The sequence below is a fragment of the Pelodiscus sinensis genome, chromosome 19, assembly GCF_052426305.1.
Source record: "Pelodiscus sinensis isolate ZL-2025 chromosome 19, ASM5242630v1, whole genome shotgun sequence".
NCBI classification, from domain to species: domain Eukaryota; kingdom Metazoa; phylum Chordata; order Testudines; family Trionychidae; genus Pelodiscus; species Pelodiscus sinensis.
In genome coordinates this window covers 32,760,904-32,775,372 of record NC_143070.1, presented here as the reverse complement: position 1 = coordinate 32,775,372, position 14,469 = coordinate 32,760,904, and the positions used below count along the sequence as shown (strand labels likewise).

The following is a 14,469-nucleotide window of genomic DNA, read 5'->3' as shown; positions in this document are numbered from 1 at the left end:
GATCCCCAGGGATTATTTTCGGATTTAAAAAAATGAAAGAAAAACCAGTTTGCAATGCAAAGGAAGCTCTTCTTGCTTCTGTACCTTGCTACAAACTAGACCAGGGTCAGCAACCTGTCCAAGGTGGAGTGCAGAGATTTGACTTATTCACCTGTATGGACGGGTCCAAGTGCCTGTGATGCTTTTAAAGTCCTGCTTACAGCAGCGTCGTTAATAAATAAATTCAGATGCAGATCTTACCTTTCAGTATGACCCTCGGCCTTGCTGAGTTCTCCAGTCTCGGGCTCGTGGTTTGATACTTTAAGCAGCACACAAGCCTCTGAGTGTTCAGTCGTTAATTGTCTCTGGGATGGACATATGTGAAAATGTCTGTTCACAGAGGTGTGTAGATCCAAAGGCTGAGAGCTGTGAAAATGCCACTTTCTTCAAAGAGTCACATTTCACAGGCAGGGCATTCCAACAGCCGTGATAGTGACCCCATGATCTGTCTCGGTAGTCTCAAGTGTGCACCACAGATCCATAAACTTCAAGGCCCTTAAGTCTAAGCATTGCAATTCAATGAGCTGCATTTCGAAATCCTCAGCACCCATCCATTGAAGCACTGTTGAATCCATGTTACTGGCCACAAAGTTGTCTGGTTTGATTAGAAAGGAAAACATTGGGCCAAACGTTAGAAAACTTGAAATCTGACAGAAAATTCTGAGGCGAGTTCTTGCGTGTTCATTCTAATCTCAGCAACACTGACAGGGCGATGTTTCAATAGTTCTTTCAGATGTTGGAAATAGCAGCAACTCGAGGTGCCAATGTCCCAAGAAAAAATGGCAAGTTTTGCAAGAAACGCCTTCCCAGTTTCAAAAACGACTCAGAACTGTCTGGCCTGTGCCCTGCAGACCGAGGTTGAGTTTGTTTAGATGTGCGGTGATGTCAGCTAGAAACATCAGTCGCACGAGCCATTTGTCATCATCCAGTTTGGGGTAGTTTTGTCCTTTCTCTGGCAAAAAGTTCTTGATTGCATTGAGAAAGTCCATAAAGCGAGTCCAAACCTTCCCACGGCATAATCCACAAACACCACTGGGACGCGGAATATCCTTTTACGCACTCTCCGTCTCCTCAAGCAGGGCTTGGAACTGCCAATGCATCAAGGCAGATCAAGCAACAAGAAAATTCAGGGTGTTCACTGCTGTAGCTGTACCACTGTTAAGCTCAGATTCAGAAATCTTGGCACAAATACAATTATTCTTGGTGAATACTATAATGAACATTTACTATCGGGTGGCCAGTGGGCTCCTCAATGACACTTAGAAATTCCTTCCCTTTTCCCGCCATAGCAGGGCACCGTCTGGTGTCACAGAAAATATTTTTGTGATGTCAGTTCCTCTTTCCTCAAAATGAATAGCAAACATCTTCCCTGTATTGTCCCGCCGTGGTGCCATGCATGGGTTGTAGGCAGCACAGCTCTTCTTGGACTTTGTCTGAGGCCCAGTATCTTGCAAGAACTGCTAGCTGTGGTACATCGTTTTTGTCCACATGCTCCTCAAGCACGACACTGATACCGCTGCATCTTTTAATGCTACCGCCTGCTGTTTGTTAGTGTTTCCTGCCGTTTCGCCTTTGCGCCTCACCACAGCCTGGCAGACAAAGGCAAGTCTTTTATTCTGGAGGTGATTGTGTCTCTCTGGGCAGAGGGTGAGAAAAACTAAGTGGTACCAAATTGTGATGGGGGGCAGCTGTTTGTGCCACCGCTCACCTGTGTCATCATCTGGTTGGAAGCAGGAAATTGGGCTGGACTGGAAACACACAGAATTGGCTCCCTCTGGACCAGGGGACGGGAAGGGGCCGAGACAGAGAAAGGGCATCCATGAATGTCAGGGAGAGGCAGAGGTGGCAAAGTGGCAGCAGCATTTTCCACCATAACACTTCTGGAAAGGAGCAGCCCCAGGAGGCAGCTCGGTTTCCCTTTCTCCTCTCACTTTTCACTGCCTTGTCTGTTTGGAGGTAGGGTAGGGGGTGCAAGCACAGCTGCCTGTTGTGTGGAGCATTATAGCTTCTGGTGGGCAGCCACGTTTCGTGTTTCTCTTCCCTTCTTCTAGACCTGTTTGGCCACCTTCAAGGAGTGGCCAATACAGTGAAAGCTGCCCTGGGAATCAGGGAGCAGCTAAAGTGACTCTGGTGGGCTGTGAACCCACCACCTTTGATTGACTCATCTGCCTCACCCTGAGCACCACAGCTTAGAAGTGCAACATGCTTCCATTGCACCGCAGAGCCCCATGTGCTGCCCCGTCTGACAGTCCTGCTCCCTGCTTTGCGGCACAGCAGCTGCAGGTAGAGGAGAAAGGGAAGAAGCTGGGAACTGAGCCCAGCCTAACTGCCTGGGTGGCAGGAGGGGATAGAATTGAAGAGAAGAAAATCCTCTTTCGCTCTCCTAGGCTCTGTCTGCACTGCAAAGCGCCTTGGAGATACTGGAGTGCTCCACAGGAGCTACCCTGCGCCCTCACTGACATCCCCCAAAACCTCACTCCATGAGGAATGATTGGAGCAGCGAGGTCTGCCAAGACCCAGCACTGTGTGGAGTGAATTGTTTGTAGGCTGAGTAGGGAATCACCCAGCCTGGGGCTTGAACCCGTGACCCTGAGAGCAAGAGTCTCATGCGCCACCCACTGAGCTAGCCAGGCTGGGTGTGAGATGACGCAGCAGCGCGGCGAGTAACGGCCCCAACGGCTCCCCCAGAACTCGCCCCGGGCAGTGCGCGGCGCATGCGCAGTGGCGGCCGCCTCTCTACCCGCGGGCGGAGTCAGACGCTGCTGCGGGCTCCGCCCAGGGGCCAATCGCAGCGGGGCCTGGGCAGGGGCCGGGAGCGACGGGCGGGGGGAGACGCATTGAAAACCCGGCCGGGGCGCTGAGGAAGGGGGTGGGCGGGGTCAGACCGCGCGTGCGCAGCGCATCAGTGACTCTGCTCCCGGATCAGCGCCGGGGCTTCGCTCAGGCCGGGAGCTGCCTGGCCGCGCCCCCACCCCTGCCGGGCAGCTGCAGCAGCTCTTGGGGGCGGGGCCGGGTCCCCACGTGCCGGGGAGGGGGCGGGGCCACAGGGGCTGCCGGGGGCGGGGCTCGTGCTGCTGCGCGTTCGGCCCGACGGGGCCTTTCCCTGCGCTGAGCCTGGGGGGGGGAGAGCGGAGCGGAGCGGGGGGGTTTCTGCCCTTAGTATTGGGGGGGGCGAAATGCGGGCTCTGGGGCCGAGGGATCAACCCCCCACAAACAAGGAACAGCTGCCCTTGGTCGGGGGGCGGGGGCAGGAACACTGGTCGGACAGAAAAGAGCAAAGGGGGGGGGGGGAGTCGGATCAAAACGCAGTGAATCCCTGGGAAGCCTGTGCACACAAACAACCCCCCCCCCATGCCTGGCCCAGCCTCTGACCCAGGCAGCAGGGCGCCCTGAGGGGAACATAGTCTCCACCCCACCTGGGGCAGTAAAAAGCCTGTTGGGGGGGGGCAGCCCTGACTTAGCTGCTGGGGGACACTGGTCCCCAAATGGGTCCTGGCTCTGATGATCATTAATGACAGGGTGAGTCATGTGCCTCAGCAGCATGTTACTTTTATTGGGTGCAAAAGGGAACAGAGTTTGATTGTGAAACATGAGTCAATGGGAGGGTTAATCCGTCTGCCCCTTCAGCTCCCCAACAAGGACAATGACTCAGGGCAGCAGCTTCCCTCCAGAAAGCAGATGATGCTGCAATTAAAACCTGGGAGGAAAACCCCCAAACCTGAGAGGATTTTCGCTCAGTAACTGTCAATGTCCATGGGACCAGCCTGTTGACACTGAACAAAACCCCACTGCATCCGCAGGACAGTGAACACACCCAAACAAAGCAGAAGCAAACGATTTGCATAGATACCCGAGGGTCCCTCCCCAGTCCCAGCTTGCTGTACGGGACACTGTCCTTCAGTTCCTGCCTATGCCTAAAAACGGGAGGAGTGTGTCATGAGCTTTTATGGCACAATTCACTGCCTCAGACGGCAAACATGGAGCAGTGGGTGGTGCCCACAAAAGCTCGTTTTTTTAAGCCTCTTTTAGTTACAGACTAACATGGCTCCCCTGAGACTTTTAACCAGGCAAGGTTCTGTGTGTCTGTAACTGCCTGGGAATTTTCATAGGTAGCTTGGTGCTTGTTTGGGGGCATGTCTGGGTCTCTGGTCTCTGACATCTGTGGGGTTTTTTCTTTCTTCATTTCCACCCAGCAAGTGTGATTGGCTCCCAGTTGAGCAACCTGCTTAGGAAAAAAAAAAAAAAAAGAACAGCTTGAACAGGCTGCACTGTTCCCTCTGCTCCGGAAACGAAACTAACCTGCAGGGAGGTGCCTGTGTTCGGAGGAGCCATGGCTGCCAGGGATCTGTCTGGGAGCTTCCAGGAAGAGGTGACATGTCCCCTCTGCCTGGACTATTTCACAGATCCGGTATCTATTGAGTGTTGGCACAACTTCTGCCGGGCCTGCCTCAGCCGGTGCTGGGGGGAGTCGGAGCCCAAGTTCTCCTGCCCCCAGTGCAGAGAGACCATCCCGCAGAGACACCTGCGGCCCAACTACCAGCTGGGCAACCTGGTGGAGCTGGTGAAATGCCTGCGGCTCCCGGCAGGGCCAGCGCCCGAGGGGCAGCCAGGGTGCAAGAGGCACCAGGAGGCCCTAAAGCTCTTCTGCCAGGAGGATCAAGCCTCCATTTGTGTGATCTGCAGAGAGTCCCAGGCTCACCGCGCCCACACGGCGGTGCCCATCGAGGAGGCTGCCCAGGAGTGCAAGGTAAGGACCAGACTTACAGGGGCAATTTCTCTGCAGTGACAGAGCCTACTGCGTGAGTCTGACCTGCCCTGGGTAGAGCCAAGGGCCTGTCTGGGAACAGGACCCAGCCACATGGAGCTGGGCCAGGCCCAGCAGCGCTGCGGGGCAGTTACCGGGGGCTGGAGACGGGGGAACTGCACCCCCAGCCTCACTGCTCTGTGGCACTGTTCTCGCTGGGCACGAGCCAGTGGCTCCAAGCAGCTCCCAGAGCCACTGTCTGTGTTTGCAGGAACAAATCCTGAGCCGCCTGCAGCGTCTGTGGGAGGAGAGAGACACGCTCCGGGGCCTGGAATCTGACTGGGCCAAGGAGAGCAAGAGGCTCCTGGTAGGTGCCTGGGTCTGCCCAGCCACTTTGCACGGGGGAGCAGTGACAGCAGCCGGGGGGGTTGTTGTACTTAAAAGAAGTACTCAGGATCTTTTTCAGAGGGATAAGGCAACGCGCCACATTTATTGATCACATAGAATAATCAGTACTTATTATATGCATATGATACATCACACACACACACACACACACACACACACACACACTCACTCACTCTCTCTCTCTCCATCTTGTTGTTACCAAAAGTTGTTCCCTCTAATTGCACTGGGCAGGTGAATTAGATGGGGGAGGTGGTGGAGCCGGGCTTCTGCCGATCTGGATCGATGCTCCCATGTTGACAAGATGAAAACCCGGGGTCCCTCTGCAAGATGCTTCCTATTTATCCCTCTCATGCAGCCAATTAGTCATCAACTGGCCTTTCTTAATGCTGCTTCAAAGAGAGTTCTTCCAAGGGCAGGCACTTGCTGCTGGACTCCCAAGGGGTCTGTATGTCCAGTCGTCTTAATGAGCTCACTGCACAGGTATTGTCTTGGATCTGGCTCCCAGACCTTCTCCACCCTTGCAACTGCTGCTGGAGATGCTCACCTTTCATTCTCCCTTCACAGCTCATTCATGTCAACAGGGCAATCAAGGAAAGGGGAGGGCTCAAAAGACATTTTTTTCTTACAAGATCTATATATCTTAATACAAAGTTATAGGAGAAATGTTCCAGAGATTCTATAAGAACACTTAACAGAGATATATCTAAAAGGACAAGATCTTAATACAAAATATAATATTACAGGGATTTATCCACATTGTCCCCCTTTTAACCCTCAAGAACAATTCTTGAGTGGGTCACACTTTATATAACTAATTAATGGCGATATACTGAGAAGCAATTTGAGTTTGTGGTTGCAATTCAACAAATATTCTCTTTATCCAACAACTCTTTTAATAAACAATATTTTGCAATAAGATGGAAGTCCAAGTGAGTGACCAACCCTTATGTGTAAAATGTAGTTACATCATATACATCGCTGCACAGGGAATTTAAAGAAATGCCTCCAGTATCTATGCCATAAACTCCCTGCTAACAATAGCATAATTGTCAGAGGGGGAAATACTGGCAGTGTACTGCCCCTTACAGTCAGGGATGGGGTTACAATGGCCTTAAACTTCCAATTGTATGCAACATCCAGGTGCATTCAGCTGGCCTTACAGGCTGAAAGTTGATTTAAACATTCCAATTAACACTGATTTTTTTGACACGATGTTTTCACATATCTATCCTTTTTGTTTAGTAAATTAACCTTGTACTTTATGTTTATTCCTTCAAGTTTTTTATCAATAGATAAACCTTGTGCTCCATGCATAGTTTTTCTTTTAAATGAACCTTTACCACTTTTTCCAATTAGCAAGATTCAAATTCCTTAGCCTCTACCCTTTTATGATACTGGTTTTTGTAAATACACTCAAAATGCATAATGCTTATTAAACCTTTCCTGCCTAATGCAGTATAATTTTTTTTAACACAGTATACTAGCTAGGAAGACAGACAGACATTAGACAAACACAAAACAAAACAATCTTTGTTGCAACAATACATCCATGGTGTTGCAGGGGATTCAGCTGGTACCAGCTTGTCCTGATTTTCTGAAAGACAAAAAAAAGAACATACTTCTACCCCTTTGGGGGTGGCACATTATTATTTACATACTTTCTCTTTTCAAATATGCTTTCATTCCTCTTTGCTTACAATTACTCCTAGGCTGTGTCTAGATTGCACCCATTTTCCGTAAAAGGGATGCAAATTAGACACAGCTCAATTGCAAATGAAGTGGGGATTTAAATCTTCCCCACTTCATTGGCATAAACATGGCTGCCGCTTTTTTCCGGCTCGGGGCTTTGCCGGCAAAAAGTGCCAGTCTAGACAGGGATCTTTTGGAAAATAAAGCCTTTTCCAAAAGATCCCTTATTCCTCTTAAAATCAGGAATAAAGGATCTTTCGGAAAAGGCTTTATTTTCTGAAAGATCCCTGTCTAGACTGGCGCTTTTTGCCGGAAAACCCCCGAGCCGGAAAAAAGCGGCAGCCATATTTATGCAAATGAAGTGGGGAAGATTTAAATCCCCGCTTCATTTGCAATTGCTCTGTGTCTAATTTGCATCCCTTTTATGGAAAAGGGATGCAATCTAGACACAGCCCTATAGTTAAATATTTTTGTTTTGTAGGCAAAACAGGTTTCAATGGTTTCTACCCCTTCTTTTGGGTGAATTACTCCACTGTGTAATCATCAAATTCAGGAGGTGTACTTCAGTTTTCTTCTTCTACAGCAGACTAGGTTAGCAAGTTTCTGCTGGGTTAAGTTTATGCATAGAGAATAGCCAAGAAGCATTTTTACTGTAATTCTGGAGGATTTTCAGTGTGAGTTGTGTCTCCAATGACCATTTTTCTAAAAGCATTCCTTTAGACCACTTATCTTTTAGACCAGTTTGTTAATAGCATCTTTAAATCTTTGCTTATACAGACCTCCTTTTGAATCTGTTTTCATGTTTAACATTGTACAAACATAAATCCTTTTTCTTGCTTGTTTTTAGATCTTGAGATTTTTAGATTTTCAGTTTTAGGTTAGACTCCTTTTTCCCACCTTTCTTTCTGGAGGGCTTCAATTTGAACTTTCTAATCTCAGGTAGTTTGCTGATCAAACTTAGCTATTACCTGCAAAGCTTCTTTGTGCTGCCAGCTAGGGCATTTGCACCACAGAACACTTTCTGGCTTGCTTTTAGATTCAAAGCTGTCTGTAGCTTTGTCTTAAAAAGGGACACAATAACTTTTGCCAAAGATTTACAGTTTTGAGTTTTTACTTTTAAGTCCTGCTCTCTCACACAGCAACCTGAAAAGGAAAGTACAATCTGTTGTGGCTCCTGGAGCCTTCACAGGATTTTGATTTGTTTGCAGTTTTTACCCCTTCTACCATATACATGGCATGTCACAGAAAAATGTGCAATCTTATTTTATAACATTACTTAGCCATATTACATTTTGCATAGGGTGTAATTCTTTCTTTTATGCTCACAGAGTTTTCCTGTACTTTCATTAAACAACTTGGACTGAAATGGTCTTACTGAAAATAAACCAAACCAATTTGTTTTAAGCCTATTAAACAGTTCACTAACCTACAAAACAAGATTACTGGACCTTGAAAACCTCACTTATTTACATTATATATCTATTTACACACAGATACACATACATTCTCTCTGAACCTTTTTTTACCCTATTTCTACATAGGTGTACAATGGTTACATTCCCTTTTATTCACTGGGGTAGTTAAATTCCAATAGAAACCCCCATAAAGTTCTTTTAGCAGTATCTGTAATCAAATGTATGGATTTGAGTCAAATTTGCCTGGATTATTTACAGACATTCTTTTGGAAAAGGGCCCATTTTTCCTTCAGAATGGCTGCAAAGAAACCACTTTTTTTTCCTATACCATTTTAGCATTTTCACAACTGCTCGATTCCTTCCATTCTCTGTAGAGTTACATTCTCTGTGGGTTTTCTTTTTCTTAAAACACTTTCTTATCTCTTAATGAAAACTGGCCTTGTTTCAGATATTACTCTTGTAAGTATTGTTTTAAGGATTTAGATTTCCAATACCTGTACTTACTGCTTTTTCTCAGTTCCACCACAAGGCCTTCAATCTATCTTTTACCTGCCTGCTGTCTGGGTCTGATCCTGTATTTCTTACGAAATGGAAAGTGGCTCCTTTCCACAAACTCAGGCTTTGTCCCATTACCAGTTTAGCAAGGAGGGTGGCCTTGTTCACTAAGCCCCATATCTCCTGGTCCTTTTTCTTAAGCATATTCCTGAAAAATCTGTGAGTTGCTTTAACTCTCAGTACCCTTCCTTAAGGGAATCTAGCTGTGTCTGGGTACTGAGGGACATGCATTTCTACCTCTCCACTTCTGCAGCAGAGGGTTTTAAATTTTGCAGTTTCATATTTGCATTCTTATATTCAGTCAATTTGAGGAACACCTCATTACGGGTTTTCCATAGAAGCCAAACTGCAGCTGCTTCCTTTTCCATTGGAGTTGAGGGTTTATATATCCATAAGTAGTTAGCCAATTTGTCTTCTAGGTCTGAAATTGTACGGACATCAGCTAACACTTGACCAGACCAAGGGCTATGTCCAAATTTTTGCAAGATTTGTTCAAAAGATTTGTTCATCTTTTATAAATGTTAATGTTGCCAGCACAGAGTGCCCGAGGGAGGCAACAGCTGGGTTCGGTGCCCGGTGTGTGTGCTCCAATAAACACACCGGTGTGGAGAAGCAAAAAAAGTTTATCTGAACTCTCAAATAGGTGCCAGGAGACTAGACATCTCAGATCAAGCACCCCAACATAAGCCGTTTTTCCTCCTTATATACCCAGGTTGTTTACTTGCAGGAAAATAGTGAACTGTAGCAAGATTCCCACACTCCTCCCCTCTACAGAGACACATCTGAATTCTTCTTCTATACCACTGATAGTAACTAGGCAACCTCAAGGTCTGTCTTGCTGTTCCCAGCTATTAGCGAGCCAGAGAAAAGTTATGCCGGGGGAGGGAAAGGGGGGTGCTTTTAGGGTGCTTGGGCCTAGAGTGGGGGCGCTTCGTTGATTCTTTTGATCTTCCACTCCTCCGATTTACTTAGGATCATGCCCAGTGACCCCAACAGCTCCCTCCTTTGAGAATACTCAACAAACTTTTGACTGAGTTTTCTCATATTCTGAGGACAAAAGCTGATTAAGTGCTAAGGAACTGGGGTCATTTATGAGAGGGGAACCGCTCTCCAAGGTAACCCTGCTGCATGGTGAGGGATTTGAGAACACACCCAGCAGTTGGAGAGATTAAATTCGCGGGCGAAGGCAACCTTTAGGGATTCATATGTGTTAGTAGCCAAGTTTGCAGAGGCCCTTCTCCATCCTGCATGCGTGGAGGGCAACACGGGAGACAACAAGAGACTGGCACCTGTGGCCAAAAGTATTAGTAGGGCAAACTCTGCACTAGAACCCATGGTGAGTCTACTGGACAGGGCAGCTACGTTCCCAACAGAACCCCTAACCCCTCAGCGCTTTTTAAACAACAACTTAAGTCCCAGAGCGTCAGTGGATGATGCTCTGGCGGGCTGGACGGTCCACTGTTCTGCTGGCGGCGATGTGGGCACTACTTTCAGATGCGAGTGATGAATCCAGTTTTTGTGTCCCTCAACCTTTGCTGCCGTGTGGGAAACCAGCAGGACGGTGTGGGGTCCCTTCCACTTCTCCCAGAGAGGCTCGTCCTTCCAGGTACGAACGAGCACGGAGTCTCCCGGCTGCAAGCAGTGGACAGGGGCATTCAGCGGAAAAGGCTGTGAGTCTTTGGTGTACCTGTGAAGAGAAGAGAGAGCAGCAGACAGAGAGCACATATACTGAGATAAAAAGCCGCATCCCAGTTCCCACTCCCCTGCCAGAGCTGGTGTCCCATTCATAGGCCATGCCCTTCCAAACATAATTTCAAAGGGGCTAAGCCCTAATCTACCCTTTGGGAGAGCGCGGATGCGGAGCAAAACCATGGGCAAAGCATCAGGCCACTGTAGGGAGGCTTCTTGACAGATTTTCACGCTTAAGCGTCTGATTTGTGCGTTCCACCGCTCCACTGGCCTGCGGTCGCCATGGCGTGTGGAGCTTCCACGGGATTTGTAGGGCGGCTGCTATGTGGTGGACAACCTTGGATGTAAAGTGGGTTCCGTTGTCAGATTCCATCCACTGGGGCAGCCTGAAGAGGGGGAGGAGTTCCTTGACAAACTTGAGAGCCACAGTCTTGGCTGTACAGTTACGGCACAGGAAGGCTTCAGGCCATCCACTAAATCGATCCACCAGGACGAGGAGGTATTTGAACCCTTGAGTCCATGGGAGCTCAGTGAAATCTATCTGCCAAACCAATCCCGGGCCTGGGGTGGGTTCCAGAGTAGCTGGTGGTACTGAAAATCCTGGTCAAGGGTTGTTCTTTTGACAGACCAGACAGTTGGCCTGTATCTGAGATGCTTGGGGCCGAAGTCCAGAGGTTAAGAAGTATTTATTCATAAGCTGGGTTAGAGCCTCTTTGCCGGCGTGAGTGGTTTGATGTAGTCTCTGCAGCACTGGTCAGATTAGGTCCTTCTATAGGAGGATCTTTCCTTCTGTGGAGTGGAGCCATCCCTCCTTTTCCCGGAGCCCGAGCTTGGCGGCCAGGTTTCTTTCTTCAGGTGAGTACTGAGGGGTCGGGAGCTCCCCCACAGATGGGATGAGGGCCTGCATATAGGCATTCTCTGCTTCCAGTGGTTGCAGGGTGGCAGCTCGCTTGGCAGCACGCTTGGCTTCCCTATCAGCCCAGGCATTTCCCTTTGCCACGTCTTGGTCGTCCCTCTGATGAGCCTTGCAGTGTACCACCGCTATTGCCGAGGGGAGTTGCACTGCTTCCAGGAGCTGAAGAATGTGGGCCCCATGCTTGACCGGGCAGCCTTGGACTGTCAGCATGCCCCTCTGTTTCCACAGACCAGCATGAGCATGTAGTACTCCAAAAGCATATCTGGAGTCGGTAAAGATGTTGACCCGTTTTCCCTCTGACAGTTCGAGCGCACGGGTCAGGGCTACCAGTTCAGCAAGCTGGGCAGATGTCCCAGCAGGCAAACCCTTGGCTTCCACGGTATCGTGGAGGGTCACGACAGTGTAGCCTGCCCTCCTTTGCCCGTCTACCACAACACTACTACCATCAGTGTACCACTCACAATCCGCATTAGGGAGCGGTTGATCCTTTAAGTCCGGATAGCTGGAGTATTGGGCATCTATTATCTCCAAGCAGTCGTGCTCCTGCTGCTCTGTCTCCGGTAAAAGAGTGGCTGGGTTAAGGGAGGGACAAGTTAGCAAGGTCACTTCGGGGTTCTCTAAAAGCTTAGCCTGATACCGAGCTACCCGAGCCTGGGTGAGCCAAAGGCCACTCTTAGCATCCAGCAGGGCTTGGACCATATGGGGAGTATACACTTGCATGACCCCCCCCCAACGTCAGCTTCTCGGCTTCTTCAAGTACTAAGGCTGTTGCTGCAACCGCCCGTAAACATGCCGGCCAGCCCTTGGCTACTTGATCGAGTTGTTTGGAAAAGTAGGCCACGGGACGTCTCCAGGTGCCTAATAACTGAGTAAGCACTCCCAAGGCCACCCCTTTTCGTTCATGTACATACAGTTGAAACAGCTTGGAGAGGTCTGGCAGACCCAGGGCTGGGGCTTCCATCAGTTTTCTTTTTAAAGTTTTAAATGCTTGGTCGGCTTCTGTGGACCAGTGAAAAGGGTCCTGATCTGTTCCCTTAACACATTCATACAATGGCTTAGCCCACAGTCCAAACTCTGGAATCCATAGTCTACAAAAGCCTGCCATACCCAGAAATGCCCTGAGCTGCTTGCGACTGCGTGGGGTGGGAATTTGGCAGATGGCCTCTTTTCTTTCATTTGAAAGCTGGCACTCCCCTTGCCGTATGTGGAACCCCAGGTACCGTACTTCTGGGAGGGCGATTTGAACCTTACTCCGCGCTACCCGATATCCTCGGAGTCCAATAAAGTTCAGGAGGCTCACGGTGGCTTTAAGGCAGGGGGTTAGGCCCACAGCAGCAATTAACAAGTCATCTACATATTGCAGAAGGAGTACCTTGTCCTCATTGTCCCACTCAGCCAGGTCTCTGGCCAAGGCCTGACCAAAAAGGGTGGGGGAATTTTTAAATCCCTGGGCCAACACTGTCCAGCAAAGCTGTTTCTTAACCCTTTTTGTGTCTTCCCACTCGAAAGTGAAAATCTCCTGAGATGGAGCATCAACCGGAATCGTGAAGAAAGCATCTTTCAAATTGAGAACCAAAAAGTGAGTATACTGTCCTCCTATGGAGGCCAACAGTGTGTACGGGTTTGGGACAAGGGGGTGCAGCGTCTTAACCATTATCCGCCCTTCAGTCCTGGACTAGTCGATATTTGCCATCTGGCTTCCTGACAGGCAAGATGGGGGTGTTCCAGGCTGACTGACATTCCTGAAGTGTACTGTAGCTTAAGAACCGGTCTATAGTCTCCTGCAACCCTTCTCTGGCTTCCCTCTTAATCGGATACTGTTTGATCCGCACTGGGCTTTTGCCTGGGAGGAACTGAACACTGACAGGGGTTTGGTGTGTGGCCTTTCCCGGGACCCCTGATGACCATACTGATCCTCCCACTGGCTCCACTCAGGGGCTTGCACGGCAGAGGGCTCAGCTGCCAGAGTCATTATCCAGGCATTCTCGGGGGGTAAGGTAAGGGTTATTTCATTCTGGGTGAAATGCAGGGTGGTCCCGTCCCAGCAGCGGCATTGGGCACTCGGGGAGATAGACCAGCTTGTGAGTTATAGTTCTGTTTCCCAGAGCGCATTCTGCTGGGGCATACACTGGACACTGGGCTCCTTTTCCTGTGGCACCCACCACAGTGAGGGGTCCGCCACGGGCAGCTGAAGGGGTTGGTTTATGGCAGTTCGTGCCACCCCAGAGTCCACTAAAAAGTCTATTTCCGAATTTCCCACCCTCATTTTTACTCGGGGTTCCAGGGGCAGGATGATCCGTTTCCCCTGACACCCCTATTCATGAGTGTCTGCTGCTGTCATGGGGGCACATTCTCTTTCGGGGCATTCATTTTTCCAGCGTCCCTCCTTTCGACACAAGGCACACTGGTTGCAACCCAGACGTCTTCCCTGCAGGCCAGGATGCTCGCGTCCACGGCCCCGTCCTCTTTCCTGTAACCTTCCCTTAGCACCAGCCTGTACTGCAGCTACCATCATTTTCACTTGCTTCTTTTCCTTTTCTCCCTCTCAGGGAATAAGCCCTATTTGCAGTTTCCAGAATCTGTGCCATGGACATGCCCATTAAGTCCTCCTTTTTCTGAAATTTCCTTTTAATATCAGGGGCTGCACGGCTGGTAAAGATCCCCTTTATAATTGCCTCAGTTGCCTGGTCATCGGGATTTGCGTTAGTATTTTGCCGGATGGTGTCCCGAATCCGCTGCAAAAAGGCAACCGGACTTTCCTTTGGTTCCTGTATTAACTCATATGGTTTTGCCCAGTTGTTATGTCGGACAGCCGAGTGCCAGACACCATGTAAAAGCAACTCCTTGTAAGAGGTGAGACGGGTGTACTGCAAGGGGTCATTAGGATTCCACCTAGGATCTGCTAGGGGAACCATGTCTGCAGGCTCAGGGAGGTTTTGTGGATCCCTTCATGTCTCCGCTGTGCCTCCTCCCTTGCTGTGGCTATAACCTGATTCCGCTCCACCTCAGACAAT

General features: G+C 49.3%; 1 protein-coding gene across 1 annotated transcript; it reads left to right on the top strand.

The window, feature by feature from the left end:
* The first annotated feature begins 4,369 nt into the window (after window positions 1–4,369).
* On the top strand, window positions 4,370–11,947 carry LOC149523083 (zinc finger protein RFP-like). The gene is made up of 3 exons (XM_089770516.1): window positions 4,370–4,786; window positions 5,055–5,150; window positions 11,759–11,947. The coding sequence occupies exons 1-3, from the start codon at window positions 4,370–4,372 to the stop codon at window positions 11,945–11,947; spliced, it is 702 nt and encodes a 233-aa protein (XP_089626642.1).
* Window positions 11,948–14,469: the final 2,522 nt, after the last annotated feature.

What these genes read in the sequence shown, in the direction of transcription:
- LOC149523083 (XM_089770516.1), top strand. Translation starts at nt 4,370, where the DNA reads ATGGCTGCCAGGGATCTGTCTGGGAGCTTCCAGGAAGAGGTGACATGT. An exon ending in AGGCTGCCCAGGAGTGCAAG is followed by an intron (nt 4,787 to 5,054) that starts GTAAGGACCAGA and finishes CTGTGTTTGCAG; the next exon opens with GAACAAATCCTGAGCCGCCT. An exon ending in AGGAGAGCAAGAGGCTCCTG is followed by an intron (nt 5,151 to 11,758) that starts GTAGGTGCCTGG and finishes TCCCTCTGACAG; the next exon opens with TTCGAGCGCACGGGTCAGGG.